At 34.0% G+C, this 26,288-nt stretch overlaps 1 protein-coding gene across 1 annotated transcript in view; it reads right to left on the reverse strand.

The window, feature by feature from the left end:
* Positions 1-26,070, reverse strand: part of LOC124354361 (diacylglycerol kinase epsilon-like) — a 41,239-nt gene extending 15,169 nt beyond the window's left edge. Inside the window, exons 1-8 of the mRNA XM_046804752.1 lie at positions 25,862-26,070; positions 24,954-25,319; positions 20,456-20,586; positions 16,694-16,841; positions 16,107-16,197; positions 15,521-15,656; positions 5,312-5,457; positions 4,035-4,197 (exon numbers count right to left, since the gene is read on the reverse strand). Of these exons, the coding sequence (XP_046660708.1) occupies positions 4,035-4,197; positions 5,312-5,457; positions 15,521-15,656; positions 16,107-16,197; positions 16,694-16,841; positions 20,456-20,586; positions 24,954-25,308 (1,170 nt within the window). The 5' untranslated portion in view covers positions 25,309-25,319; positions 25,862-26,070. The remainder of the gene's footprint in view (positions 1-4,034; positions 4,198-5,311; positions 5,458-15,520; positions 15,657-16,106; positions 16,198-16,693; positions 16,842-20,455; positions 20,587-24,953; positions 25,320-25,861) is intronic.
* Positions 26,071-26,288: the final 218 nt, after the last annotated feature.

Consider the following 26,288-nt stretch of genomic DNA (forward strand, 5'->3'; position numbering starts at 1 on the left):
AAGATATCCCTAACTACTACTTTAAATGCCTATATCCACTTTGAGTGATAAAAAATGTCTAATCATCCTGTTTTCAGAAAAGGTAACTTAAAATATTGTGACCAAAGCTGTTGTACCAACTTAGACTCAGAGATGCAATTGATTTTTGCATCTCTCTGTCTAAACGTTTATCAATAATGATTGGATAACTACTCCCAACTGAGGATTCTCATTATTCTCTCCTAAAAAGCATGACCAATTTATGACTAACTAAAATGGAAAATTTGTTGTGCAAAACCTTTTTTGCATATTGGTCAAACATTGTTTAGGATTCACAAATAAAAAAGAGAATTTTATGAAAATTTACGAGGCGTATTTGGAATGTTTGTAGTTTTAGAAAAAACTAGTAAAATCTATCTCTAAACTATTTTTCTACTTAGTTTCCAACTATGTTGAAACACTTGTTGAGGTGGGTGATCAGCTTTTCAATTCCTTCTACATAGAAACTTCCCGCCAGTGACAATAGCTCGAATTTCACAGCATTTTTCAACTCATCCAACTGGATCCAACGTTCGTGCAGGAACAAGTAGTATTCAGATGGTGCCAAATCCGGACTACACAGCGTGGGCTTGAACTGTTTCTAATGATACTGTTGAATCAACAATTGGGTGTCACCAGTAGCATGGGGCCGAGCATTGTCATGGAGCAACACAACTCCTTCACTGAATTTTCCTCTCTGTTTTTTTTTTTTTAACTGCACACTAGTTTACTAAAGTTTTACAAAATAGTGCCCCATTAATTTTTTCACCTCTGGCAATAAATTCAGTAAGCAAATCCTCTTTCATATCCCAGAACACAGTGCACATTTGTGATTGTTTTGTGCTGACATTGAAGTTTTGAACTTTTGTTTTTTCGGAAATTCAGTGTCTCTATTCCATTGATTATTGTTTGGATTCTGGTGCAATATAACAAATCCAAGTTTTGTCACTTATCACAATTTGGTTTAAAAAGTCCTTTCCCTCTTCACTATACTGTTTGAGATATGTCAAAGCACTACCAAGTCACACACATTGGTGGCATTGCCAAGTTTGTGAATATTGGTGAGCATTTTTGGAGCCTATCAGGTTTTGATAACCTAGGTAGTTGTACAAATCTGATACAAAACAGTTTGTGATATTTGTGGAATTCATTTGAAAGCGTCGTCATTGTGAACCGTCTTCATGGATTTTTTCATCAACTTTCCAGATCATCGTTGACAACAGAAGAACAACCACTCAAAACCTCATCATGTACATTTGTTCGACCATCATTGAACATTATAACCCACTTTCAATTTTGCTCAAATATAAATCTTTCTTTTAATAGGCTTGGAACAAAAAAAATATTTTATAGGTATATCTTTTTCCAACACATTTTGATGTTAAATTTAGTGTATGATAGAAAATTTGCACTACATAATTTTTTATGACAAAAAGACATTTTTATATATAAGACTGCAGTTTTGCAAATGCAGAAAAACTTTCGTTAAAATTAATGATTTAATTTGTGTTTTGAGACTTTTTCTTTATATTTCTTGTAAATTTCCAGCGATAAACACAAATTGTAAACATTTTTAGATGAAAGATAAATTAGTATGGTTTTACTCGAATTTTGTGGATATATCCAAACCCGTCCACTACATAATCAGCGTTTTGAGTGGATATATCCGCATCTGTCCACAAAGGGTTAGATCTATAGATGTTTTGTTCATTTTAATGTAATATAAGACTTTTGTAATAAAATAAAACAAACTTTTCAATTGTTTTAAAAATTTTTAATGAGTTAATTCATTTATATTAACTAGTCTTTAAATTTAAGAATGGGGACCATTTGATTCAATAACAGTCATTTTAAAACAAAAGAAACAAATTAAACAAGATCACAACTCCACAAAAGATAGCAAAGAAAACTCATACATAAATTGTTTAAGGTGTAACTGTAATAGTTTACGAAAATTGCACCCATGGAGTATAAAAGCATATATTAAAAATGAAAAAGAAAAATACTCTAAGACACTCAAATAAACAGAAAGTTAGCAGCGGATTTTGTTGTGCTAAGTGTTTGTCAATGGGTTACATGACCTGGCATTCCGGAACTGGATTGTAACTCAGCGACGATTGAGGCATACATCAATATTGACCTTAAAATATTATCTAGTGTGATCCAAGCCATATTCCTATTTAGGAAGTTAGACTTAACTATAGTAACAAACAAAATTACATTGAAAATATTCATTGTTTTATTTGTATAAATACTTATATAAAGTTCATGAGTTTAAAGCTTTAAACAGAGCTATCATGATTAATGAAATTTACACCTTTTATAGACTATTCAATTACAATATTGAAAATTGCACTGATGACATTGAAGAATGATTAAAAGCAACTTTAATTTCAGTAAAAAAGCAATATTGAATCACAAGGACCAAAGTGACATCCTCAGCTAACTACTCCAGAACCCTATGCAAAGAGAGATAATCTATGACAGATGGTCATTCCATAATAAAGCACCCAGGTCATGTCACCCTATATTTTATATATACATGAAATTTTGCATATTTGCTTATACTTATTCCCTAGGAAGACCTACAGTTTTATTGTTACAAGATTTATACTTTTTTAGAATTTTAAAAATATCAATATTAAGATAATTTAGTTCTACAGAATCACTAGTGGGAAATGAGTAATATATACCAACGTTATATATTTCAGATATTAATTAATACAGATTTTAATCTGAAAATTCTCCCCCAGTTCAATATAAGTATACAGTTTACAAAAATGCATTCATTTAAGTAGCCAGCATTAAAAAAGTTAAAAAATCATACTACATGACATTATTATGGTTTTCAAAACTAAACCAAGGGTTTAGAAAAAAGCTTGAAACCTTTTCCTCCAAACAACTGGGAAGCTGGCTAAGGTATCAAATAAAACCGAAGAGAATGCGCTTTTTATTGAATTAAAAATCAAAGTGGTTGTTTGAGTATTCAGTCTTAATTAATAACATCTTTCATATGGCTTAAATCATGTTAAATATTATTATGGCTTACAATACTTGTTTACTTTAGATGTACATGTTTTTAAATATAAATATATATTTTCATTAACTCCTCTAAGATGTAATATTCCATCTAATATGTAGCTTCTATGTACTTAATCTACCTAGAGAAATATAATTCTGTTATCATTGAATTAACATCATTTTCAGAAAAATGTTATGTAACTGGATATTTATTTTGTTTTCTCTTGTAATGCATATTTTAAAATATAAAAAAATTGTATGAATTATTATTTGCCAAAAGAGTTTTGCAACTATAAATAAAAAAAAAAAAAAACATATAACAGGATTTCAGACATTTGTCATTATTGTGTGTTAAAAGAATAGAACACTGTTGTGTTTTGAGTATTGTTTTTGAGCATCTATCCTTTTCTTTATGAGTCTAAAACCCTACAACAACATAAGGCCAAAGGCTTAAAGTTTAAAAAACTATCTACTTTATTGTTTTAAAACGTACAAAGCTATATGATACATGCCGATATTGATTTTTTCCTGTCTTGTCTTCTTTGATCTTAACAGCTTGTTTTGTGTAGTGTGCCTGTATTGTGTAATCTTATGACTTTTGCTTCTCCTCACAGCAATTAACCTAAGGTATAAGGTTGAATTTTTTTTAATGTACAACTTGTCAGTGGTCAATTTTTTTTATAGGCATGTTCATTCCTACTTGGATTTATTGATTAGTGCTTGTAAAGATGACAGGATTATTTTGTACATTTGCCATTGCGATTAATCAGTAGCACTACACTTCTACATCTACATCTGATTTCTGTCAGGTAGATAATTAGCCTAAAAATGGAAAATGCTAAAAATCCTGTTATCCTTTTAATTTATCCATCGCCTATAATACATTTTAAACAAAACATATAAATTAATTGGTACAAGTAAACTTGTCTATGTCAAGATAGTTATACAAGAGGTGACTTCTGTACAACGTGTTGTAAGCACTTGTGTCCACTAACCTTGTTGAAAATACGACTGCTGAAGAGATAGAAAGGCGACTCCCTAGTTCGATGGAAGTCGAGGGTGACCTGAGCATCCACGCCTATGCTGAGATAGTTGTACATCAAGAGTTGCTTATGACTCCTGTACAATGGGTTGTAAGGACTTATATCCACTTGCCATCTGAAACATTGTCAGTCAAAATTATGTATGAGTGCTATATAATATGTATCCTGTACAGAATGAGCAAAAAAAAACTACACTTAGTGAGTAGTCACGTTAAAATTACTATTTTAAGTTAATTAGCATAAATAAATATTTAACAAGAAGTGTTAAATAAAAGTTAAATTTAAACAAATGTACACTCTAGCCTGAAATCTTTAAAACACAACAGTAATAATACCATGGCTACTACTTAGTTCAGTTATCATCATAATAGGAAACCTTTACATTCTCAGGCAAATTAATTGCTAGTTTTGGTTCACACACACAGACAGGAAAATCAACTAGACCTATGGATTAATAGTATGCAATAAACCTAAGGACTTCTTTATCATCCTGAAGCAGCATTTTTATGTTTATCCCAAATTATTGGTTAAGATAGTTTTTTATAAACTTTAAATAAAATAATATACACTAGTACATTTATTTCTTATCCCATATTCTTTACTTTATTCAAGCACCATTTCTTAGAGGATGAGATACATTTAATTACATATCATTCATTATTCGTGTATCATACAGATGTTAATAATAATATTCAGCTTATATAACTATCTTGAAACTAAAAATGTTGAATCAACTCCGCAGGCTACTCCCTAGAGATAAAGAATTTTTAAAGTTTAAACAAATTGGTTTTAGACCCCAACCTGATGTGCATAGTTCATATATGTATGTAACACCATAACAAGGTTATAACATTGTTTTGATACTTATAATATTCCTGTATAAACAGATACAGTTTAAATAATACTCTTTCCAAATACCACTGGATCAATTCCAATTAAAAAGAGTAGTATTCCCATGATTACAACTTGTAATATACTTTACCATCATGATCTTTACTTTAGATGTACATGTTTTAAATAAATTCTTTTTCATCAACAACTCCTTTAAGATGTAATATTCCATCTAATATGTAGCTTCTATGTACTTAATCTACCTAGAAAAATATATATCTTTATATCTTTACCATCATCATATACTCACTAATTGAAATCGTTATTTAAAGATAACAAGTAATAGTATCAACCAAAATCTGTAAGAAACTAAAGATAGAGAAATCCAGACCACAAACCTGTCAAGTTTGACTGTACGAGCTCGCAAGATGTTCTCAAGTATCTGATCACCAGTAGTGTCAACACTGTGTTCACTCCCCCACCCTAGAACTCTACTCAGATCATTCCCGGTTCCTAGGGGAACGATTCCCACCACTGGTTCCATCTGGAAATCATATGCACTTTGAATAAAATAGGCCTATAGCAGATTCATGTTGTATTTTACTGATCTGACCTTTTAAGTAAAATTTATAAAATTACAAATAAATTGCCAAATTCAAAACCTTATTGATAATCAAACTCAAATAAGTTGCAATATCTTTATTACTATTTTGATATATTTGTCTAGACTTTGTGACAAGCCCACCTTCAATATCCAATAAATCCATAGTCAGAACCAAACCAGGGTGACCACTCAAAACCTCTTTTCAAATTCCCGGTTTTTTCCCGGTCGAAAATTTCTGATTATCTACTCTATTTTAAAACCAAATTGAAAACTGCAGTACTGTATGTAACCCTTACACCAAGTGCAACGATGACGTTTTATCGTCACCAGCAGTATTTGCAAGAAATGCCACAAAGCTGCGGTGCTCTAGCATTTCGTCGCTAGCAATATGCAAGAAATTCGGTGACGATAAAACACGAGAACTGTCACGCTACAGTTGTATCTCTGGTTGTTCCGGGAGTAAAGATGAAATCTATTCACACACGACAGTGATGTCTCAGCAATGTTTATAATTCAAATTTTAATAACCGACACTGTTCCCCAGTTCTTGTAACCAACTGTCCGGCACTGGTTGCAGCAGCGCTCGCCAGAGCTCTTGCGCCCGTTTAGACTAGCAATGTTTAATTGGACACAAAACTTGCGCCATTTTTTGCCAGTGTAAACGCAATTGAATCAAGATTTGAATGTGACCGTGATATCAAAACTTGACATCACTTCCTTTGTTTTAACCTACGTAATTTGATGACAATCAGAACGTGTATGAGGAGCAATTCATAGACCAATCGAGGATTCGGCCGCGATACAAGTGGTAAGCGCTAGATTGGGTGGAGACTTAAAGTTTAATGTTTGTGTTGTACATATGGGGAACACCCGACACTAGTCATGGCAGACATGAGCATCAGGGCAGTACCACACAATGGCGTTTATCCGCCACCAATTCTAATCATCCCTCAGCTCAGTCATTGCTGTGCAACAGTACGCAAATGCCCCCTTCTTCCACGGTACTTGTTGTAAATAACCCACTATACTTTCTTGTGAAGGAAACAGGATTTTTCCGGACATTTGCCATCGTTCAGTGAAACAATAAAACAGTAACACTACGTTTCGAGATCTGCAATCTGATCTCTTCTTCAGGTAAAGAACTAACCTCATACATAATATTACAAACTAGGTTAAAATAAACAAATCTTACCAAAGCGTTGTGGCACGCCTAAGTCAGGAATCACAACCTACATGTTGTTTGTAAACTTCACTAACTCTATAAACATGCACTTAATAAAAACTATAAAAAACACTAATCATTAAAACAGAACTACGGAATACAGGTCACAATACGTCTTCATCCGTCTACTAACCACCTACGACTGACCAAAGGGGCTAGCCAATGGTAATCGTGACGGCAGACTAAAACAAGATGGCGGAAATAAAAAGGAAGGGGGATAGGAATGGGCCCTTTCGTTATTATTGGTTCATGCGAGATGAACTTCTTAAAACCATATTGTGACTCCGCATTGGTTTATTACAAATATCTGATCCGTTTGATACTTTTGGTTTTCTCTTTAGTTCATTTTTTAGAATTGGCAACCAAAGCGGCCTAATCTCGACTGATGGTTGACTGATTGGTTGGTCTGCCAATTTAATGTATGTTGCCTCAATTAATTTCCTTTTGAAGAAATGTGGTTCCCGATGTATTATGTTGGCTTCATCCCAATTCATATGATGGTCTTCGGACCAACAATGGTGTGCAATTTTTGACTTCTCTGTTAGACCCTTTCTCGTGTTTTCTTTGTGCTCTTTTATCCTTACGTTTAGTGGTCTTTTTGTCTCGCCTATGTATTCCCTATTGCAACTACATTTTATACTGTAAACACAGTTTTTGGAATCCTGTGTGCCATTTTTTGGTTTTGTTTTTACGAGACTTTGTCTAAGAGTGTTGTGTGTTTTAAACGCGGTTCTAATGTTGTACTTTCTACCTACTCTTCTAATTTTCTCCGATAATCCCGGCACATAAGGGATTGACATAAACGCAAATTTATCACAATTCTGTTTTTCTGACTCAGGAATGATTCTTCTGGTTCTTTTGCACTTATTTATTACTAAATGAGGGTATCCATTGCTTCTGAGATCCGATTCAACTTTCTTAAATTCTTCTTTTAATCCATCTTTATCTGAGCACAAGCTCTTTGCTCTATCAAACAACGAGTAGGCTACTCCTTCTTTGACAGATTTTTGATGGTTGGATTGATAATTTAAATATTTTCCTGTGTGTGTTATCTTTCGAAAAACAGTTGTCTTAAGGACATCCCTATCTCTTAACACACACACACATCCAAAAAGGGAAGCTTGTTTTGGACTTCCACTTCCATTGTGAGGCGGATGGAAGGAGAAATACTATTAATGTGATTCAAAAAATTATTTAATTCAATGTCTCCATGAGAAAAAATAACAAAGGTATCATGCACATACCTCCACAAAATCTTCGGTTTGAACTGAGCTGAAGCCAAAGCTTTTCGCTCAAATTCCTCCATAAAGATATTGGCGAAAATAGGAGACAGTGGAGAACCCATTGCCATCCCCTCATCTTGACGGTAAATTTTACCCTCTAACTCAAAATAATTGCATTGAGTGCATAGTTCTAACAGTTCCATAATTACTGGCACAGGAAGTTTAGTTCTATCCTTTAATGTTTGGTCTTCTTTGAGACGTGATTTAATAATTCCGAGAGTTTCTTGAACTGGTACATTTGTAAATAGACTTTCGACATCAAAACTTACCAGTTTGTCAGTTTCAGTCAACTTTAGGGATTTTGACTTCTCTATAAAATCCCTGGAATTTTTGATGAAAGAGTCAGTTTTTCCTACCAATGGCGTTAAGATGTCCAAGAGGACTTTAGACAATTCCCTGCAAGGTGAATCACGAGAACTAATAATGGGCGCACTTGACTTCTTCATTCACAATTTCACGAGCCATGTCGCGTAAAATACGATGTTTCATGATTAATCAGTTCTTGATTCAAGAAGCTGTCAAACTATGTCTTGATTTGATAAGTTCTTAGAGACGGAAAAATTATTTTTGAAATTTTCCTGGTTCTCAGAAAAATTCCCAGCTTATTCCAGGTTTTCCCAGTTGGGAGGCCACCCTACATACATACGTTACTAGCCATTTCCATAACAAATCAATTAAACTTCTCACAAAGACATTTGAAATCATTATTAAGAAAAAAAATATTCTAATCCTTTCTTTGTTTAAAGTTTGTAATTGAAAATAGTTTATTTGAAAGGAAATCAGGATTTAGGACATTTGCCATCATGTTACAAGGATAGAACAATGATTGAGGATTGGAGTCCATCCTCTTCTTCGGTTATTGGAAAACTTAATACATCCTAGATCTAGCGAGCACAAATCAATATATGATGGTGATGGACTTGCCAAAGTCAAGAAAATTGGAAACAGAAAAAGCTGTATGTCAAAACATATGTACCAGAGAATCACAAACCATGATTTGAAGTTGTTTCTAACAATGGAAGGATTGAGAAGGAAACATTATGTTTTCCAGACATTTGCCATCGCTCAGTGATACACAAAATCAGTAACAATCTGCAATCTGATCCTTTCCTCAGGTGAATAACTGCCCTAACACATATCTCAATTTCAATTCAATTCAATTTCAAGAAATCTTTATTCCACAACTTTGATAAACAGTTTTCATTTACACACATATGACATGCATATAGAATATGACATACATATAGAATATGATACACATATAGAATATGATACGCATATAGGACATAATATACATTTCTTAAAATAAACAATAACTGAAATAGACACTAACATAAAGAGAAAATTAGGTTGATTAATTTATACAGTTTTTCTTAAATTATAAATACTTTTCTAGGTATCTACAAAGCTGTGAAATAGTAGACATACCCCCTAGGCAAGCCTGTTTGGGGTAGCCATCCCTATTATTAACAAAAAACGACTTGGAGGATGGCTGTGCTGCATTACTACAAAGCACATAACTTCAGATATACAAGTTTGTGCACACAATTTCAAAACTAATAAAAATACTAAATAAAAAGACTTCGCAAAACAAGTAAGTGAATTATAAATTTATTATTAAAAGTAATAAATCCTTTTTATAATACATAAAGTGCTTACAAACTAACAGCCTTTTAGTTCCTAGAGTACCCTATGCCAATTTATGACATGGACACTTCTCTTAAGGCATTACCCTGAGAAAGCTTTCACAATCTGATAAACTTAAAAGGAACGATTTTAAATTTTTAAGATATACGTTTAAGGAGACATTTGTATCAATATATTTAGAAATTAAATTGAATATCCTCGGTGCACTCCACGAAAAAAATTGTTGAACCATAGTTAGATTTGATTTAGGAACAAAAACAGAATTGTTTCTATATAAGGTAAATTCCGTTCATTAAAATTTTTCAAACTTCTGATAAAAAAATTTTTTAGAACTTTATAAATATACAAATTACGAAAGGGAAGAATTTTTAACTCCATAAATAATGGCCAGGAATGATCAGTAAAACGGGAATTGGTTATGATTCTCAGGAAGGACTTTTGGAGGATTATGATAGGATATAATGTGCTAACGTAAGTGCCTCCCCAGCATGCTAGTCCATATCTTAATCAAGATCCAACTAAGCCATGATACATGTTAATCAGGACTTTTTTTGGACAAATGTTCCTTAACAAGTAAAAACTCCTAACAGTTCTCACCAGCTCTCTCTTTAATTTGTTTACATGGCTCTTCCAAGAAAGATTTGAGTCTATTATTAAACCTAAGTATTTCATTTGAGTCACCGATTCCAGCTTTAAGCAATTACAGTTGCTATTATTTTTACATTCTAAATCATGATAACATAGTGGATTTTCAAAATTTAGTTTGCTTTTTGTATCAAAAACAATGTATTTTGTTTTTCACTTAATATCATAAAATTCTTATCAAACCAAAACCGCAAATAATTTCAATCTTCCTGCATTAAGTTGCGAATTACTAGTAGATCTGGATTAGTGTACGACAACGCTGTGTCATCAGCAAACGCTGTCAATCGGCCATGCAACCTGCCTTTGCACAGTTCATTAATATATACTAAAAACAAGACTGGGCCAAGAACTGAACCTTGGGGCACTCCATATCTAATAATGTCACACTCACTAAATTTGCCATCAATTTTCACATATTGTTCTCTATCTTGTAGGTAGCTTACTAACCATTCATAAGCATGACCCCGTACTCCTGCCAACCATAATTTTTTTTAAAGTATACCATGATCAACTGTATCAAATGCTTTTGTTATGTCAACAAATAAGGCAGCACATTTATTTCCACTGTTAACAGAGTTGTACATATTATCCATGAAATCAATTAAGGCATCTTCTGTACTTAGGCCTTGCCTAAACCCATACTGGTTTTCACTTAAAAAGTTTGTAGACTGGAAAAAATCAATTAATCTTTTTTTAATTATTTTTTCTAATATTTTTGCGAACGTAGACAATAAAGAAATTGGCCTATAGCAGTTAGTTTGCATCCTGTCGCCATGTTTAAATATTGGAATAACTGTTGCTATTTTAAGGCATTGGGGAAAAACTTCTTGAATGCTTCTATTAAAAAGATAAGTTAAGATTGGCGTTATATAATTATGTACTTTTTTTAACAAATAACCGCTAATATCTGAACCAGAAGACTTATTGTTTTTCAGTCCTTTAATAAGCTTGATAACTTCATCCTGATCTGTTGGTCTCAAAAATATTGTCCTAGGTGAACTTTCTACGGGAAAGGCGTGATTGTAATGAGAGTTGTTAATTACCTTTGAATAGTTGATAGTACTTCTCAGCTTATCTGTAATACTAAGAAAAAACCTATTAAACTCTGTTGCAATTTGTTGTTTATCAGTAACTTTTTCATCATTAACAACCAACTCACTAAATGAGGGTTTGCTTTTACTTTCGCCTATTAAGTTATTTACTAATTTCCACTGAGCCTTAGAGTTTCCGTCACAATTTATAAACTGAATCATGTAATATTCCTCTTTCCTAGTTCTTAAATCAGCACTTAAGCTATTTCTGTATCGTCTGTAATATAATTTCATTCTTTCGTCATGAGGATTCGCTCTCAATAAGTTATATATTTTTCTTCTGTTTTTAATACGTTTACACAAGATTTCAGTTATCCAAGGTGTGAGTTTTTTATTTCTATTCGTGGTTTTGTAAGAGTGGGTGTTATTTTTAACTGCTGTATCAATCTTGTAAATGAGTAACTCGAAAGCTCCAGATAAAGAGGATTCACTTATAACATCATCCCAGTCCATTCCACCTAGCTCAGTAAATAACGATTCATAATTTATTTTTTCTAATCCGTGATTGACTTTTGGTGCTTTAGTACATACCTGCAAAGTTACAGAAATTAAAGAGTAGTCGGTAATGCCTAAATGCATTACCTGGGCTTCGTGTATAACTCTATATTGATAGTTGTGTCAAAACGAACAAAACAGTGATCTATGCAAGTTTGAGAAATACCAACAATATGAGTCGGTTCTTCAACTAAGCAACTCAACCCAAGTCCTGCCATTAAGTTTAAGTAGTTGTTTGCATTAATGTCATCACTCAGAATATCACAATTTATATCTCCTGTATAAATAATATTCCTTCCCTCAAGGCTAGCGATATGTTGTTCAATATCTTTAAAGTATTGGTGTATAGACACTGCATGGAGCCTGTACACAGCGAGGAGGACAAAGTCTGACACACCGGTATGGAAGGTTAGTTGGAGACAATCTGCGGACTGCATGTCGTGAAGCGCTACTATACCAGTACATTCATGTCCCTCCTGCACGTACACCGCTACACCGCCCGCGCGATAATCGTCATTGCAGTTACTATACACAGAATACTCGTCAATTTTGTAATGATTTATCTCGTTAGGCAAAACCCAAATTTCAGTTAACACGATAAAGTTAGGTCTGATTTTTAAATTTTCAATTTCCACTAAAAACAAATTTAAATTTTTCCTGAGGCTCCTAATATTTTGGACAAAGAAGTTAACAGAATTAGCACAACTTTGATTTAAACAACCGTTATCTTCTATTTGTGACAATTAAAAAAGTAATATACTATAACCACTTAAGGTTTTTATAAGTAAATAATTAGTACAATATACCTTATTTATATATATATACAAAAAGAAAAAAAAAACATTAATAGTTATCATATGTATTATGTAAAACTTTGCACCTAAAAACAAAATGAAACAAAAGATAAGTTTAACTTATAAAATAAGCCTAAATAACAAAACACATGAGAAAAAGAGTCGTAGAAGTCACTTACAGGTCACTGATGTTGTCCATTGAGTTTAACACCTTCACAGGATCGCCTTGACTTTTCCGCATGAGTACCTTTCCGCCGCGGATCCACAGGTAGGTATACTCTTTTTCCCTCTTGGCTTGTTGCGCGGCGTTCAGCAGTCGACGTCTCCCTGCGCTGAGGCTCTCATTGACATACAAGACCTCGGCAGGCTTGTCCGTCATCCCTAGATCGTGGCTGTTCAGATTACGCTTCACACGCCGCTTATGCAGAAGTCCCTCCGCGTCGATCCGTCGTACCATCTTGACGACAATGCCTGGTGGTCTGTCACTGCCGTCTCTGGTCCTCAGCCGATGACACGCGTCCACCATCATATCCTCCACTGGGTAGTCAAGTGCGCGGCCGACCATCTTCACCACTTTCAGTACATCCTCTCCCTTATTATACGGTACACCGTGGATCTCGACAGTATTCCGGCGAGAATACTGCTCCGCGTCGTCAGCCCTCTCCTCAGCCTGGGCCAACTTCTTGCGCAGGATGATGTTTTCACTTCTAAGCTCCTCAACGGTATTCAGCAAACTCTCCAACTGCTTCTTCTTCTGACTGACAATACCTTTTGTTTCAGATATTTCTTCGTGACACGCGTTTAAAGAAGCTCCCAAACTAGTTTCAACGCGTTTAAAGTCATCTTTCAACTCAGTAAACGTCTTGAATATATCATCGTAAGAAACTTGTCCTCCAGTAGATTCCATCTTCATACTTTGGCGCCGCGCTTTGGAACAAGGATCACAGCGTCAAACTTGTTCCTCATCAGCTAAGTACTTAACTTCTTCATTGCTAAGGTTTATACATTTTGGATGAAATGAACCTCTACAGTCAGAACATGTAATTTTTGACTTAATGTTTTTCAACGATTTCACACAAACTTTACAGTCAGACATAATATCCACTTTACTACAACACTGCTTTGAAGAATCAGAATATCAATAAGCAAGAACTAAGCTAAAAAATTATAAAACATTAAATAAATAAATTCACTGATTTAACCATACACACGAGAAAGCAGGCGAAGTCACGCAAGGACAAGACTCTGCATGAACTCTTATCTGTTAAAGAAGTAGATAACAAACTACGCAGCACAGCCGGCACACAACCTTCCTGCTCCGAGTCTGACTCATAACTACAATCTATGTTAAAATAAACCCATCATACCAGAGAGTTGACATGCATAAGCCAGGAATCACAACAATGTGTGTCAATTCCATGCACACTAACTCTAAAACATGCACTTAAAAACACAACACTAATATTAAACTAAACTACAGAATATAAGTCACAATAGGTCTCCACTTGCCGACCAAGCACCAAGAACTGACCATAGGCCAAGGGTAAATATCAATTGTTATGGCAGAAACATGATAAAGGCAAAAAAGGAAGGAACGAGAGTGAGCTTTTTTATTATTGGTTTATTCTAGAAGAACTTCTTAAAACCATATTGTGATTCCGCATTGGTCTATTACAAATCTCATTTGGTTGATATCGTACATTTCATTTTCAGAGGCAACCAAAGCGGTTGATTAAAGTGCATGTTTTAGAGTTAGTGTGCATGGAGTTGACACAACATGGTTGTTGTGATTCCTAACTTATGTGTGTCACAATGCTCTGGTATGATCTGTTTATTTTAATGTGAATTGTAGTTAGTTAGTGTTAGGTTAGTCCTTCACCTGAGGAAGAGATCAGATTGCAGATCTCGAAAAATAATGTTACTGATTTTGTGTATCACTGAACAATGGCCATGTCAGATGGGTGATAATAAAGTAGCTGATACTCTGCCCAATCGTGCACCAGTAATGGCTTTGATAAGACCAGAACACTGTTCTTCAGTACTTCAGGGGGCTTTTGTCTACACAAAAGAGCTGGGAGAAAAATTCAAATCTATAAACAAGTGTCTCACTCATTTCTGCTGGTGCTTTGGGGAAATGGCATTTGCAAAAAGTATCAGACTGTTAAACAGCATGGGTTCCCATGGAAAAATATGAGCACACTTAGATTGTTCTGAAAGGATTCCCCATGCATTTAATGTGTTCAGTATAATGAGAATAATAAGCACCCTAATGAGAGAATCTTCTTAGGTACCTCCTGAAGGACAATACGGCAGAAGATAAGAATAGATGTCTTATGGAGGTAACAGGATTTTTTCAGACATTTGCCATAATTCAATGATACAACAAATCAGTAACACTAAATTTCGAGATCCACAATCTGATCTCTTCCTAAGGTAAATACCTACACTAACACAAAACTAAAATCTAGGTTAAAACGAACAAAGTATTTTGACATGCATAAATAAGGAACCAAAACAAATATGTTGTGTCAACTCCATGTACACTATCTATAAAACATGCTCTTAGAAAAACAAAAACCAATTTATAAACTGAAGGAACTTTTTATTAAGTTCTAACTTCCTATCTTCTTTTTCTTATTGTGTGTACTTGTTCCAAATATTAATTTATGTGTGTTGCTGGCTGTCTTTATCAGTAGGTTTTACTTTGGCTATAGAGACCACTGAGAAAAATACTCCCACTTTATTTTTTATTCATAATCTACTAAAATTACTTTATAGTTTATTTTCTTTAATTAACCCATGAGATTGATCTCGATAAAGACCTACCTTCAGTTTAAGCTTGTGTATAGCATTAAGAACCCATCCCACCGTCCCATCGCCCCCTGCAACCAGCACAACAGCAGGGCGAGACAGCGAGGGTCCGAGCAGCTGACACCACTCCAGGGCAGCCTGCGGTGGCCACCTGAACACCACAGCTACTATCATCTGCCTAGTCCCAAGTTATAGTATACTACAACTACACAAATATTAGTCTAATTTAAATGACAAATTTCATGATAGATAAAAAATGTTGAAAAAATAACTTCTTCATAACATTCTTAAGTTTGTTTGGTTCACACCACAGCAAAATATTGCTAAAACAAACATATCCCAACAAGTAAATTTCAGTCAACAGGTGTTAAACTAAACATGAAAATTAGGGAAAAGTCATGGCCCCAATTGCCATGAAATAAGATTAAGTTACGTGAGTTCTATTATATATTTCTGTAAATTTTACACTCAAAATGTATGTAATCCAAAAGAAACTTTTCTTTGCTTCCTAAATTTTGCATAATATTTATTAGCTTTAATCAGACTTTTTGTCAAAGGTTCAAACATTGCAAAAAACCTTTCATCATGCAGTAATTTTTACCTTGAAAGATCAACAACTTGAGCTGGGTTCAACAGTCGGCGAAAACATGACAGTACTAGGTCTCCATCATTGCTTCCCGACTTGCAGTTGGCTGAAACGTGAGGGATTAAAACTATATAGATTGAGCTATACTGATAAGTAAACTATATAGCTAAGTGTAAATAATTTTCTTAATCTATTTAGTACGTATTAATCAAATTTATTTTACAGAATATTGACCTATAGTTAGCTGAGCGTAAGCCTTGAATCTCCAGAAATTTTATTGAAAACCACTACAACCACCACACTAACTGAACTAGAGTCCTTAAGTGTTGCAGATCTCTCTTCACACAAAGAAGATACCAACTGACTTGATTATGTTTCTCGAAGAAAGGGAAATTTTAAGTGCTGTAGTTTAATAATTTATAGAGAAAAACTTTATGAATTAAGCTTTATTTTTATGTCAGCCACAATTTTTACCATAAAACATACTAAAGTTAACACAATATTTAATAAAAAAATAAAATAGACCTAATACAAAATTATTCTCCTTCTCAGTATAATTCAATATGAGCATAGTTCAACTTCAGTGACCTAGATGTACATACCAACGACGATGACAGGGGACCAGTCCGTCCAGCCGGGTGACGTAATGCTGGAGAGCAGGAGTCTGTGACTGATGCTGGTACGGTGTGAGGTCACTTCAACACAGTATGGTGGCACAATCAACAACCGGAATCTACCGAGGTCGCAAATCTATGGAGAAATTTACTTGTTAAACATTTTACATACACTGTGTAAATATTCAAAACAAAACTTTATTTTTTATTATGTACGTTAGCTAAGTTCTGATTTCTTTTAAATTCTCTAGATTGTCAATAAAGACTAGAATTCACCACTAGCTGTAACTTAAAACCTAAGGATTTAATTACAAAACAATAACATTTTACTACAATATATGCTACAATAACACTTCATCTGTATATGATGAGATTTACTTAATTTTCTGAAGAGCTTTGATTTTTTTAACTTTTGTTTTTCTTCATTCAGCATAGCTTGTTACTCTTGGTACATTATACTATTTTGGTCGTATATGTTTTCATTGATTGTTTTAATTATATAAAAAATAAACACCTGATGAAACAGGGCCCTCAGTTGGGCAAAGTTGGAAAAGGACATTCATTGTAGGTTATCAAGCAAAATATTAACACACTTTGAAAAATGTCTAATAGAATATACTGCATATTTTAATAATTTTAACAACATGAAACCTTTGACAATTACCTACATATTGGTATATATATTTAGCCGTTTTTAAAATATTTTAGTTGTATTAGCTAATGAAGCCAGAAAATTTACGACCTTGCCACCTGGAAGCTTGAAGTACCTTATATTTTATATTACACATTATTTGATGACAATTTTTCATTGTTATGAATATCAAAATCATAGCCAAGTTAAAACATAAAATACAGAATTAAATTTTTAGTAAATACTCGCAGATAACGGATTCCGTCATCTAGTTTCAACATCTTTTTTATGACCAAACTAAACATTGCTGCCTTGAGTATGCATTTCTTAACTTTGTCAGCATCAGTGAATGGTTTCATACGCTTAGCCTCCCACACTTCTCCTGCTCAATCATTGAACAACAAATACAAATTGGTCCATTCCAGCAAAATTTTTTTTTACTTCCACCTTCTACGTATTTAGCACACTTGGTGTTGGCAGCTTCCATCATTCCACATAATAACAAAACACTGACTAACTGAAGGTGCAGAAGGGTGGCATGTACACTCCCCCCAATACATCGCATCGCACGTATTACCCTTATGAAATTATGCGACATTTCCATGCCAACTCAAAAATTGAAACATCCACAAACGAATCCAAAGAACCGAATCGTTCTGAGAACGGTTCAGAGAGAGAGAGTTGTTCCAATACATCGAACAGTCTAATAAATCCAGAAATAGGAATGGAACCTAACCTTAGTGAATGTGTAAATGAAATTACCGATGACAAAATTAAAACTCCATCTTATGTAGATATTGTTAAAACCCGAACTTCTAAACGGCTTACAAATAGAATATGCCAAGATGTAAATAACAAAAATGTTGAAGCAAGTCTAGGCTCAAATAGTGACTCGGACACTACTCGGACTGAAACCTGCTCTTTGGTTGCAAGTGACGATGTTTCTCCTTCTAAGACAGAAAATAAGTTAAATGAAGATTAGCAAGCTGTTGGGCCTAGAAGGAAAAATGTGAGAAATAAAATAGGAAAGCTGGACAGTGAGGTTAGGAATGGACTTGGCAAGGCTAATCTAGGCCTAAGCAAAAATAGCGTAAGCCCATATCCAGAGTCATCGAAATACAAAAAGAAACACTCTATTATAATCGGTACAGGTGATAGTGTCTCATCAAACCTTCTCGGTGCTAAGAAGGCTTGGTTTCATTTGGGAAAAGTCGCTATGGGAACGAGTGAAGAGGATGTTCGATGTTTTGTAAGTAAAGCCTTTCCTAATATTAGTTTTAGTGTTGAAAAACTTGAAAACAAGGGAGTAAACAAGAGCTTCAAGCTAGGAGTAGATTTTTTACATAAAGATAAGGTTATGGATTGTACCCGCTGGCCCAGAAATGTAACACTAAAGCGTTTTTTATTCAGAAACACACAAACTCTCAGTGTAACTTAGTTTCTCATTTGTCTAACATTCAGTCTAGTGATATTATTCCTCCTAGCCTAAACTCCCAAACAACTAGTCATAGGCCTAAGTTAAAAAAGCCTATGAAAAATTATAGCTCAGACAAGGTAATAGCCTCAATAAATGTTCAATGTTTAAGGACAAAAATGGAGGTTCTATCTTTCTTTATATTGGAAACTAGACCAAATATACTGTGCATTTCAGAGCATTGGCTAGTTAAAGATGAAATTGATGTGTACACCCAAATTGAAGATTTGATTTTGGCGGATGCCTATTGTAGACAGGAACATAAAAATGGAGGCACAGCAGTTTATGTTAAAAATAATCTTAGATATAAAAAACTTAACCTTGAACAATTTTGTAAAGAACTAACTTTAGAAATTGCCGCTATTGAGCTCTTGGACTCTTTAATGATCATCATGTCGATTTACCGCTCTCCTGATGGTGATTTTGATGAGTTTATCCAACTTCTGGACAAATGTTTTACTTTTCTTTCTCGAAATAAGAAAAAACTTGTAGTCTGTGGTGACTTTAATGTACACCTGGAAGAAAAATCACGGGAAGAAAACATTTTTACAAACATGCTCATTAGTCATGGCCTATACATTTCAAACAGACTACCTGCCGTGACGACTGACGATCTTGTGCTCCATGTGATCCATTGGCGAATCGACGGCAGTAGGGAAGACAAAGCACAGGAAAAATCAAATAATGTACTCAGGTTACATATGTAAAAATTTTGAATTATTAACACAAGGTCCGCACAAAGTAGTTTGGCGGTCTGGATCCGGACAACAGTCCACCATTTGGTGACCCCACAGTAGGAGCTCTCTGCAGGCTTAAGTAGTCACCCTCTTAAAGTAATGCGGAAAGCAGTCCCGAGAAGGTATTTGTTTTGAACTAACACACAAGTGGGCAAGTCTATTTTTAACCCCGTTGGCATTGTGTGTCACTGTCACCAATCAGTTTAATTGCTTCACTTGTTCAGTAGTGTAGTTGTAGTTGCATGTTGCAGTTTGTAGTAGTGCGTAATATTCTTTGGTAACGTTCATTAAATAATACATAGTGTTTATTTTTATTTATATTACCATCTTGACATTTAACTAGGAATTTCTAGGCTATGTTCGACAACCCAAACAAACCGGAAATCCAAACCCTTCAGTCCCAATTAGTTTGGATTTTTGATGCTAGAGATATATATATAAAATTACACCCTTATTAAAAGATTTTACAATATCGCAGCTGGTTTGAAGGCCTAAGCCTCTTTTCTGAATATGCCACTGGCTATCTCTATCCCACATTCTCCCAAAGTCAATCGTCTTAAACCATACATCACCATTTGTCACAATAATATTTAAATTTAGTACTTATAATTAAACATGTTTAGAGTTGAGTTTGTGCATTTTGTTTTGTTTTAAACTTTATTGAGAAAATAATTTTTAATTTTTTTATAAACTTATTTTTTGTGTATAAAATTTTGATTAGGTATTCACTATACCCACATGCCAAATGTAGTCAAAATGTGTTTGGTTGCTTGTACAGGCATCTTCCAAAATCTACTTTCCTGACTCCACGATACATTTTCTCAATTTGAAATTCAATTTTTCGACCATTCATCACTAATTTCCCCTACACTGTCAATGACAAAAACTTTTAATGCTAACTCAGTTACCTGTGCCATCTTGGACATACAGTGTGAGTGGACTGTAGTCTGACACCAGCAGCATTGCCAATCCATGAGTCCGACCTCTTCACACGGCTCCATGCAGACATGGCACAGCACTTCATGAGCAGGCAGATTACCTACAGGCATTCTCATTTTTTAGTTCACTAGAATTACATAATAATGGGTTAGACCTACCTTTATCACTGGCATAACGTATATTTGTATTTAATAATTTTTGAAATCATTCAAAGAAATTTTCTAGGTTAGACTACTGATATAATAAACCTTTAACTCTTATTATATATTAAACCTTTACATCTTAATTCTAAAATATTGTGTGAACACAAAACAATCTAAACTTCCACATTCTATAAACCTATTAGACTAGTCTCACCACTTTTACTCATATACTGTTAGCAAGGACCTGGACTCACGGATTTAAACTCACCTCTGTGCGATCTTGGATTTACAGTATACTGTATTACTATTTGGCAGTAGTCCTAGTTATTTATTTTTGGTTCTCAATACACTTTCTGCAGGACTTTTGGGTTGTGGTCTTTTAAACCAACCCAACACTAATCAAAGATAATACTTTCTTTTGGTAGTTGTATTGATTCCCATTTTTTCTGTTGTTACTTGCACTCTTTTGCAAACCATCTATACATGAATTAAAAAGGTATGGTATAAATTAAAAGCCATGTGGAACTCGTAAACTTTGAATAAACTCATTTGAAAAAGGCCATAAAAAAGTTTCACCTTTAAAGGGCATTCATATACAAGTATTCACTAAATCACAAAAACAGTCCATGTCCATGAAGCTTGGTGAGTAATATGGAATAAACTAATATATCAAATGATTTGGCAAGATCAATATATACACCACAAGAAGCTTATAAATTGCATTACTATAAGAACCTTAGCGCTGCTTCTGGAGTGAAAGGATATTCAGTATGGATAAGGTTAGGGGGTAGGGGCTATCAAGATCCATGAGGAAGAATTAGGGCAATAATCTCAGTCATGTCTCTCCAAAAGAAGGGGAGGCGAGATCTGAACCAGCCTCTCAAGTCAAAGCAGGCAGGGGGTGGCACACCCTTGTTGAGGCTAGCAAGAACCTCTGTGTTTAGGGAACAAACCCAACAAACTCCAACAGTCATCTTCCACAGTAGACTAGACCTATCGAATTGCCCTTGAACCCCAGAATCTCGAAATTTGCGGTTAGTGATGTGCCGCTCCTGGACATCTATAAGGTTGTCCAGATTTAAGTAACACATCGGTTTTTGCTGTGCCCAGTGGTAGGTTCAACTGGAAGGTATAAACCAGCCAGAAGTGATCCCTGCTGGGTATCTCAAAATACCATACACACATGACTTCACTTTGTTTTAATTAATTTAGGACAATGATGTTGAACTGATAGGTTATAGACTTTAAGTTTGTATTAATGAAGCCACATTTTATATGTAAAAGAAATAAACGCATTTTAGATTATAAAAAATAATACAACTTTATTTATACTACTGTAAATTTAAGCAGCGTAGTCCTTAGAACTACTTTACAGGGTAAACATGTCTGACAGCATTTAAAAATGCTGGAAGGAGCAAGATCATTATCTTATAACCATTCTTGCTGATGTCAATGTCACTATTCACTACGTAAATGATTTCACTTTATTGAATTAAATTAATTTCCAACTATACTGTTGCCTGTTTCATAAAAACAGCTGGCAATGAGATTAACTATAAATAACTATGAAATAAGTCAAATGTTTTATGTTCGATAGATAGCCTTGGCCACTTACTATACTGCAGCTTTATGGTTTGACATTTTTAGTGATGTTTTGCTTTAAGCTATATTGGTATGAATGGACATACAGGTATAATAGAATTGGTAGTTACCCGCGGCTTCCACACGCAATTTCTTGTTGAAAACCATACACTATATTCACATACTCTTTTTCTATGAAATTCCAAACACTCCTGACTGAGTAATTGGCAGTCACGCAAAGCTATTCCAATCTCCTGATTCATTTTAGATTTAAGTTGAAAGAACAGTGTTTGGGACCCTGAAGTCGTAGAGTTAATTAACAGTTTTTATAAGATTCAAATTCCTCTCCAACATAGTTATAGTTAATGAAGATAGTTATTGAACTGTTACAACAATTTCAGTAACAATTGAACTATTTAGGCAAGTGTGGAGGAGTCCTTAAGTCAAAGACAATAGCAATTAATGATATAATGCATGGTAGGATTCTGTGTAGTTTAGGAATGGAAGTAAGCTTTTCTTTGTTATGTATTATGTAGTGTCCATGGTTAACAGCTTCAATTGATAAGCAAAATTGTTAATGGCTCTTATTTTTTACTCTGCGTGTAGGTGAGTACTTATGATTTGAAAGAATTATAATTTCTACGCCATAGTTGAGTTTGCCATGCTGCCATGATCGAGAAAATATTTCAAAAAGTGTATACTTGTACCCATTGTAATATATATATATATATATCCGTCCTAAGATATTTGTGGTGACACAGTTGAGTTTGTTGGCAAGAAAATATATAAACATAGACTTTTGTGATGTGTCTGACGAAGAAAGCCTTGCTATCAACCTCACAAAAATAAAAGTATTAAATATTGGTTTTATGTGTTTAAATGTAATAAGTTAACTGTAGCCAATATAAGCTCCATCTTCAACATAGCCTATAAAGGTCTGAGAAGTACAAAAAACATCTAAGTTGGGTTTTATAAAAGTCATTATATCTGTAGCAAAATATAGATAGTAACATTATCTTTAATTCCTGTATTACGCTAGGCCTACTAATTAAGCTGCATACTTAATACTTACTAACAATTTCAGTTAAAAGTATATTTTACGAAACTTCCAACCAATTTTATATCTGGTTAACCTCTGTGCTCAAAAGTGATTACAGAAAATATCGATAAAGGCTATACATATCGATACATTTAAAATGCTACTTAAATTAGTTAAACATATGATTGTGTTGTAACATTATAATTTTGGTGATTATAACTTCATCTTTGAAATCTGCATTCACTGCTGATCAAAAACTTTACAATAATTTAATATTTTCTAAAATTTAAATGTAAACCAATATTTCTGTCTCTTTGATGAACTTCAACTGAAAGTGTTAACAGCTGTTAAGTATCAGTTCACTTTGTATTATGTGTCATAGCGCAGTCTGTCAGATCCAATATTAAACACTCCAACATCAACAATTTATAAATAAAATATTAATTAAATAAACTATTTAAATTGGACCAAATTGTGAATCTAAGCCATTTTCGAATCCCCTTCAACACACACACAAAATTTTGTCAAAATCGGTCCAGTCGTTTAGGAGGAGTTCAGTCACATACACACGAACACAAGAAATATATATATAAAGATATATGAAGATCACACAGTAATAACCTATACTGAGGAAATCTTTCCTCTTTTTCAGATGTTTCTTAAACTTTATTTCATAATTATCGATTTTGTAAGCAATTCTTATATATATTCCACTAAAAACATTTATTTTAATATACGGAGTGAAACTTGTAAAATATATTTACCACAAAATATACGGTAAATATTAAGATCAGCGAAAAAAATAGTCCTGATTGTCACTAACATATAAAAACCCGTTTTTCGGCAGTACAATGTTGGCAATACTAAACACATAAATAAAAAGATTTAAACTAAAACAATGGCCGACCATGGTCGTTTTGATGAGTTGACAGTAGTCACGTGACAAACAGGAAAGTTTCCGATTGGTCGGGCGGATCATGTGACCTATAGAACGGCTTCGATTGACCGCCAGATGTCAACAAACAAACCCACATGGACAAGGAATAAATAGTGAAGTTGTTGACATGGCGTGCGATGGTTCTTGTCACACGCTATTCTTCGAAGCATGTTTGTTTGATTAAAAGCGTGTTATTAACGTGTTTTGTGCGCACAGGATCCACAATAATAACTGATTGCTGGAAGGCCTACAACACCCTTTCACAGTATCAGTTTACTCACCTGACTGTGAATTACTCAAAGGACTTTGTTGACCCCGTAACATCCACCAGTACCAACACAATTGAACGGAAGTGGCGTGACGTCCGGTCAGAAGTCCCCAAATACGGTTGCAAGAGCAAGCACTTCGTCGGTTACCTTGCGGAGTACTTGTTTAAAACCAAATACATCCCAGAAGAAAGGGTTCACGCTTTCCTCGAGGCAGTGTCTGCGTTGTACCCCCCAAAATACCATTAAGGTAAGTAAAACAATTTTTAATTTTTATTGTTTTCATTTAAATTTTGTTTAATTTGAATTTTTAAAAATTTTTTTTGGTGGTGGGGTAAACAATCAGGACTATTTTTTTTGGTGAAATTACGTTAACCTGTGGTTAGTATGAAAAAATTACGGCGATCAGAGCGGTAGTCACTGATCTTAAGATTTACCAAATATTCTATTCAGAAACTGTTTTTCATTACTTAAAGCTTGGATAAGTTATACTAACCTTACCTTTAATCCAGTGGTGTTTCATGGGTTTCTCCTTAATCGAGAGACTCTTACATTTGAGAGTTTTGTCAGCATTTTTCAAGCAAGTAGGGTCAGCGGCTACACCACAACTATCACAATAGTATCCTCGGGTGTTTAGAAGATTTCCACAGATACTACAGTGAGTTGCCTCGCCGACAAGTTGTGAGCTTTTCCAATTATGCCGCTTGGTGTCTCTGATAGGAACATGAGTCTCTGCCTTGAAGTGTTGGTAGAGGTGTGTTGTCAAAATAACCAGTGATATACCAGCCAATACTGGGAACATTACATTGCTGACACTACAGTCCCAAATGACCTTGATTGGATGAAGGATATCCATGATTGTTCCTCCTAACATTGAAAAATGTATTAAAGGTTTACAGGCAAGAACATGATTTTATTAAACAATCAGTAAACCTGATAAAATGAAATAATTTATAGCTTGTATACACTTTCAACTAAATTGAAAAGCCTATCAAGAAATCTGTCCAACTAAAAATAAATAATTATTATGTAGTCTATTCCATAGTGCCCTATTAAAATGATTAGTTTAAGCTCAATTTCTTTGCACATAAACATGCACTATCATTAACAATGTGACTCTCCAAGGCCAACTAAATACACTATTAACATAATGAATCATCATGTCTAAATATGTACATATTAAATAAAAGTGAACTTAGGCACTACTAATCAAGCAACTAAATATATACCTCCATCTAATTTGTGGATTTATTCTCTTAGAATATAACTAAAACTTATTTGTGTGTGTTTCTGTATAACGTTTCTTGAATTCCACTAAAGGCTTAATCTAAATTAGTTAGAAAATATAAAATTCCATAATTTCAAAGTTGTATTTTCATTGTTTAGTATCAGTGAACGAGGGATTTTACCTGGGGTGTTTAGCTTTAACCGCTACATCATTACAAAATATAAGTAATACTTTACATTAAATAATTAACAACATATGTGAACTAAAATAATGTATTCGAACTTCGACTTCCATCTTTCTTTCCTCAGTTGCATTCAATCACTATAATAATCAAACCAAATTCTAAACAACTAAACTAAGACGACAAATAACAAACATAACCTAAATTACAACCGATATCAGCTGATGTAATTGAATTTCAAAGATCATCAAACACTCAAACGTTACGAACAATGTTGTTGGCCTAGCTTAGTAGACAGTACAACGCTAAATTCTAATAAATATATACGTGTATGAGACTTCAAAAACAATATTACACAATGACATTTTATTACTTAGTAAATTGATTTATTTCAATGGGCAACGATTTTTACAATTCTAGATATAAT

The sequence above is a fragment of the Homalodisca vitripennis genome, chromosome 2 (assembly GCF_021130785.1).
Source record: "Homalodisca vitripennis isolate AUS2020 chromosome 2, UT_GWSS_2.1, whole genome shotgun sequence".
NCBI lineage: Eukaryota > Metazoa > Arthropoda > Insecta > Hemiptera > Cicadellidae > Homalodisca > Homalodisca vitripennis.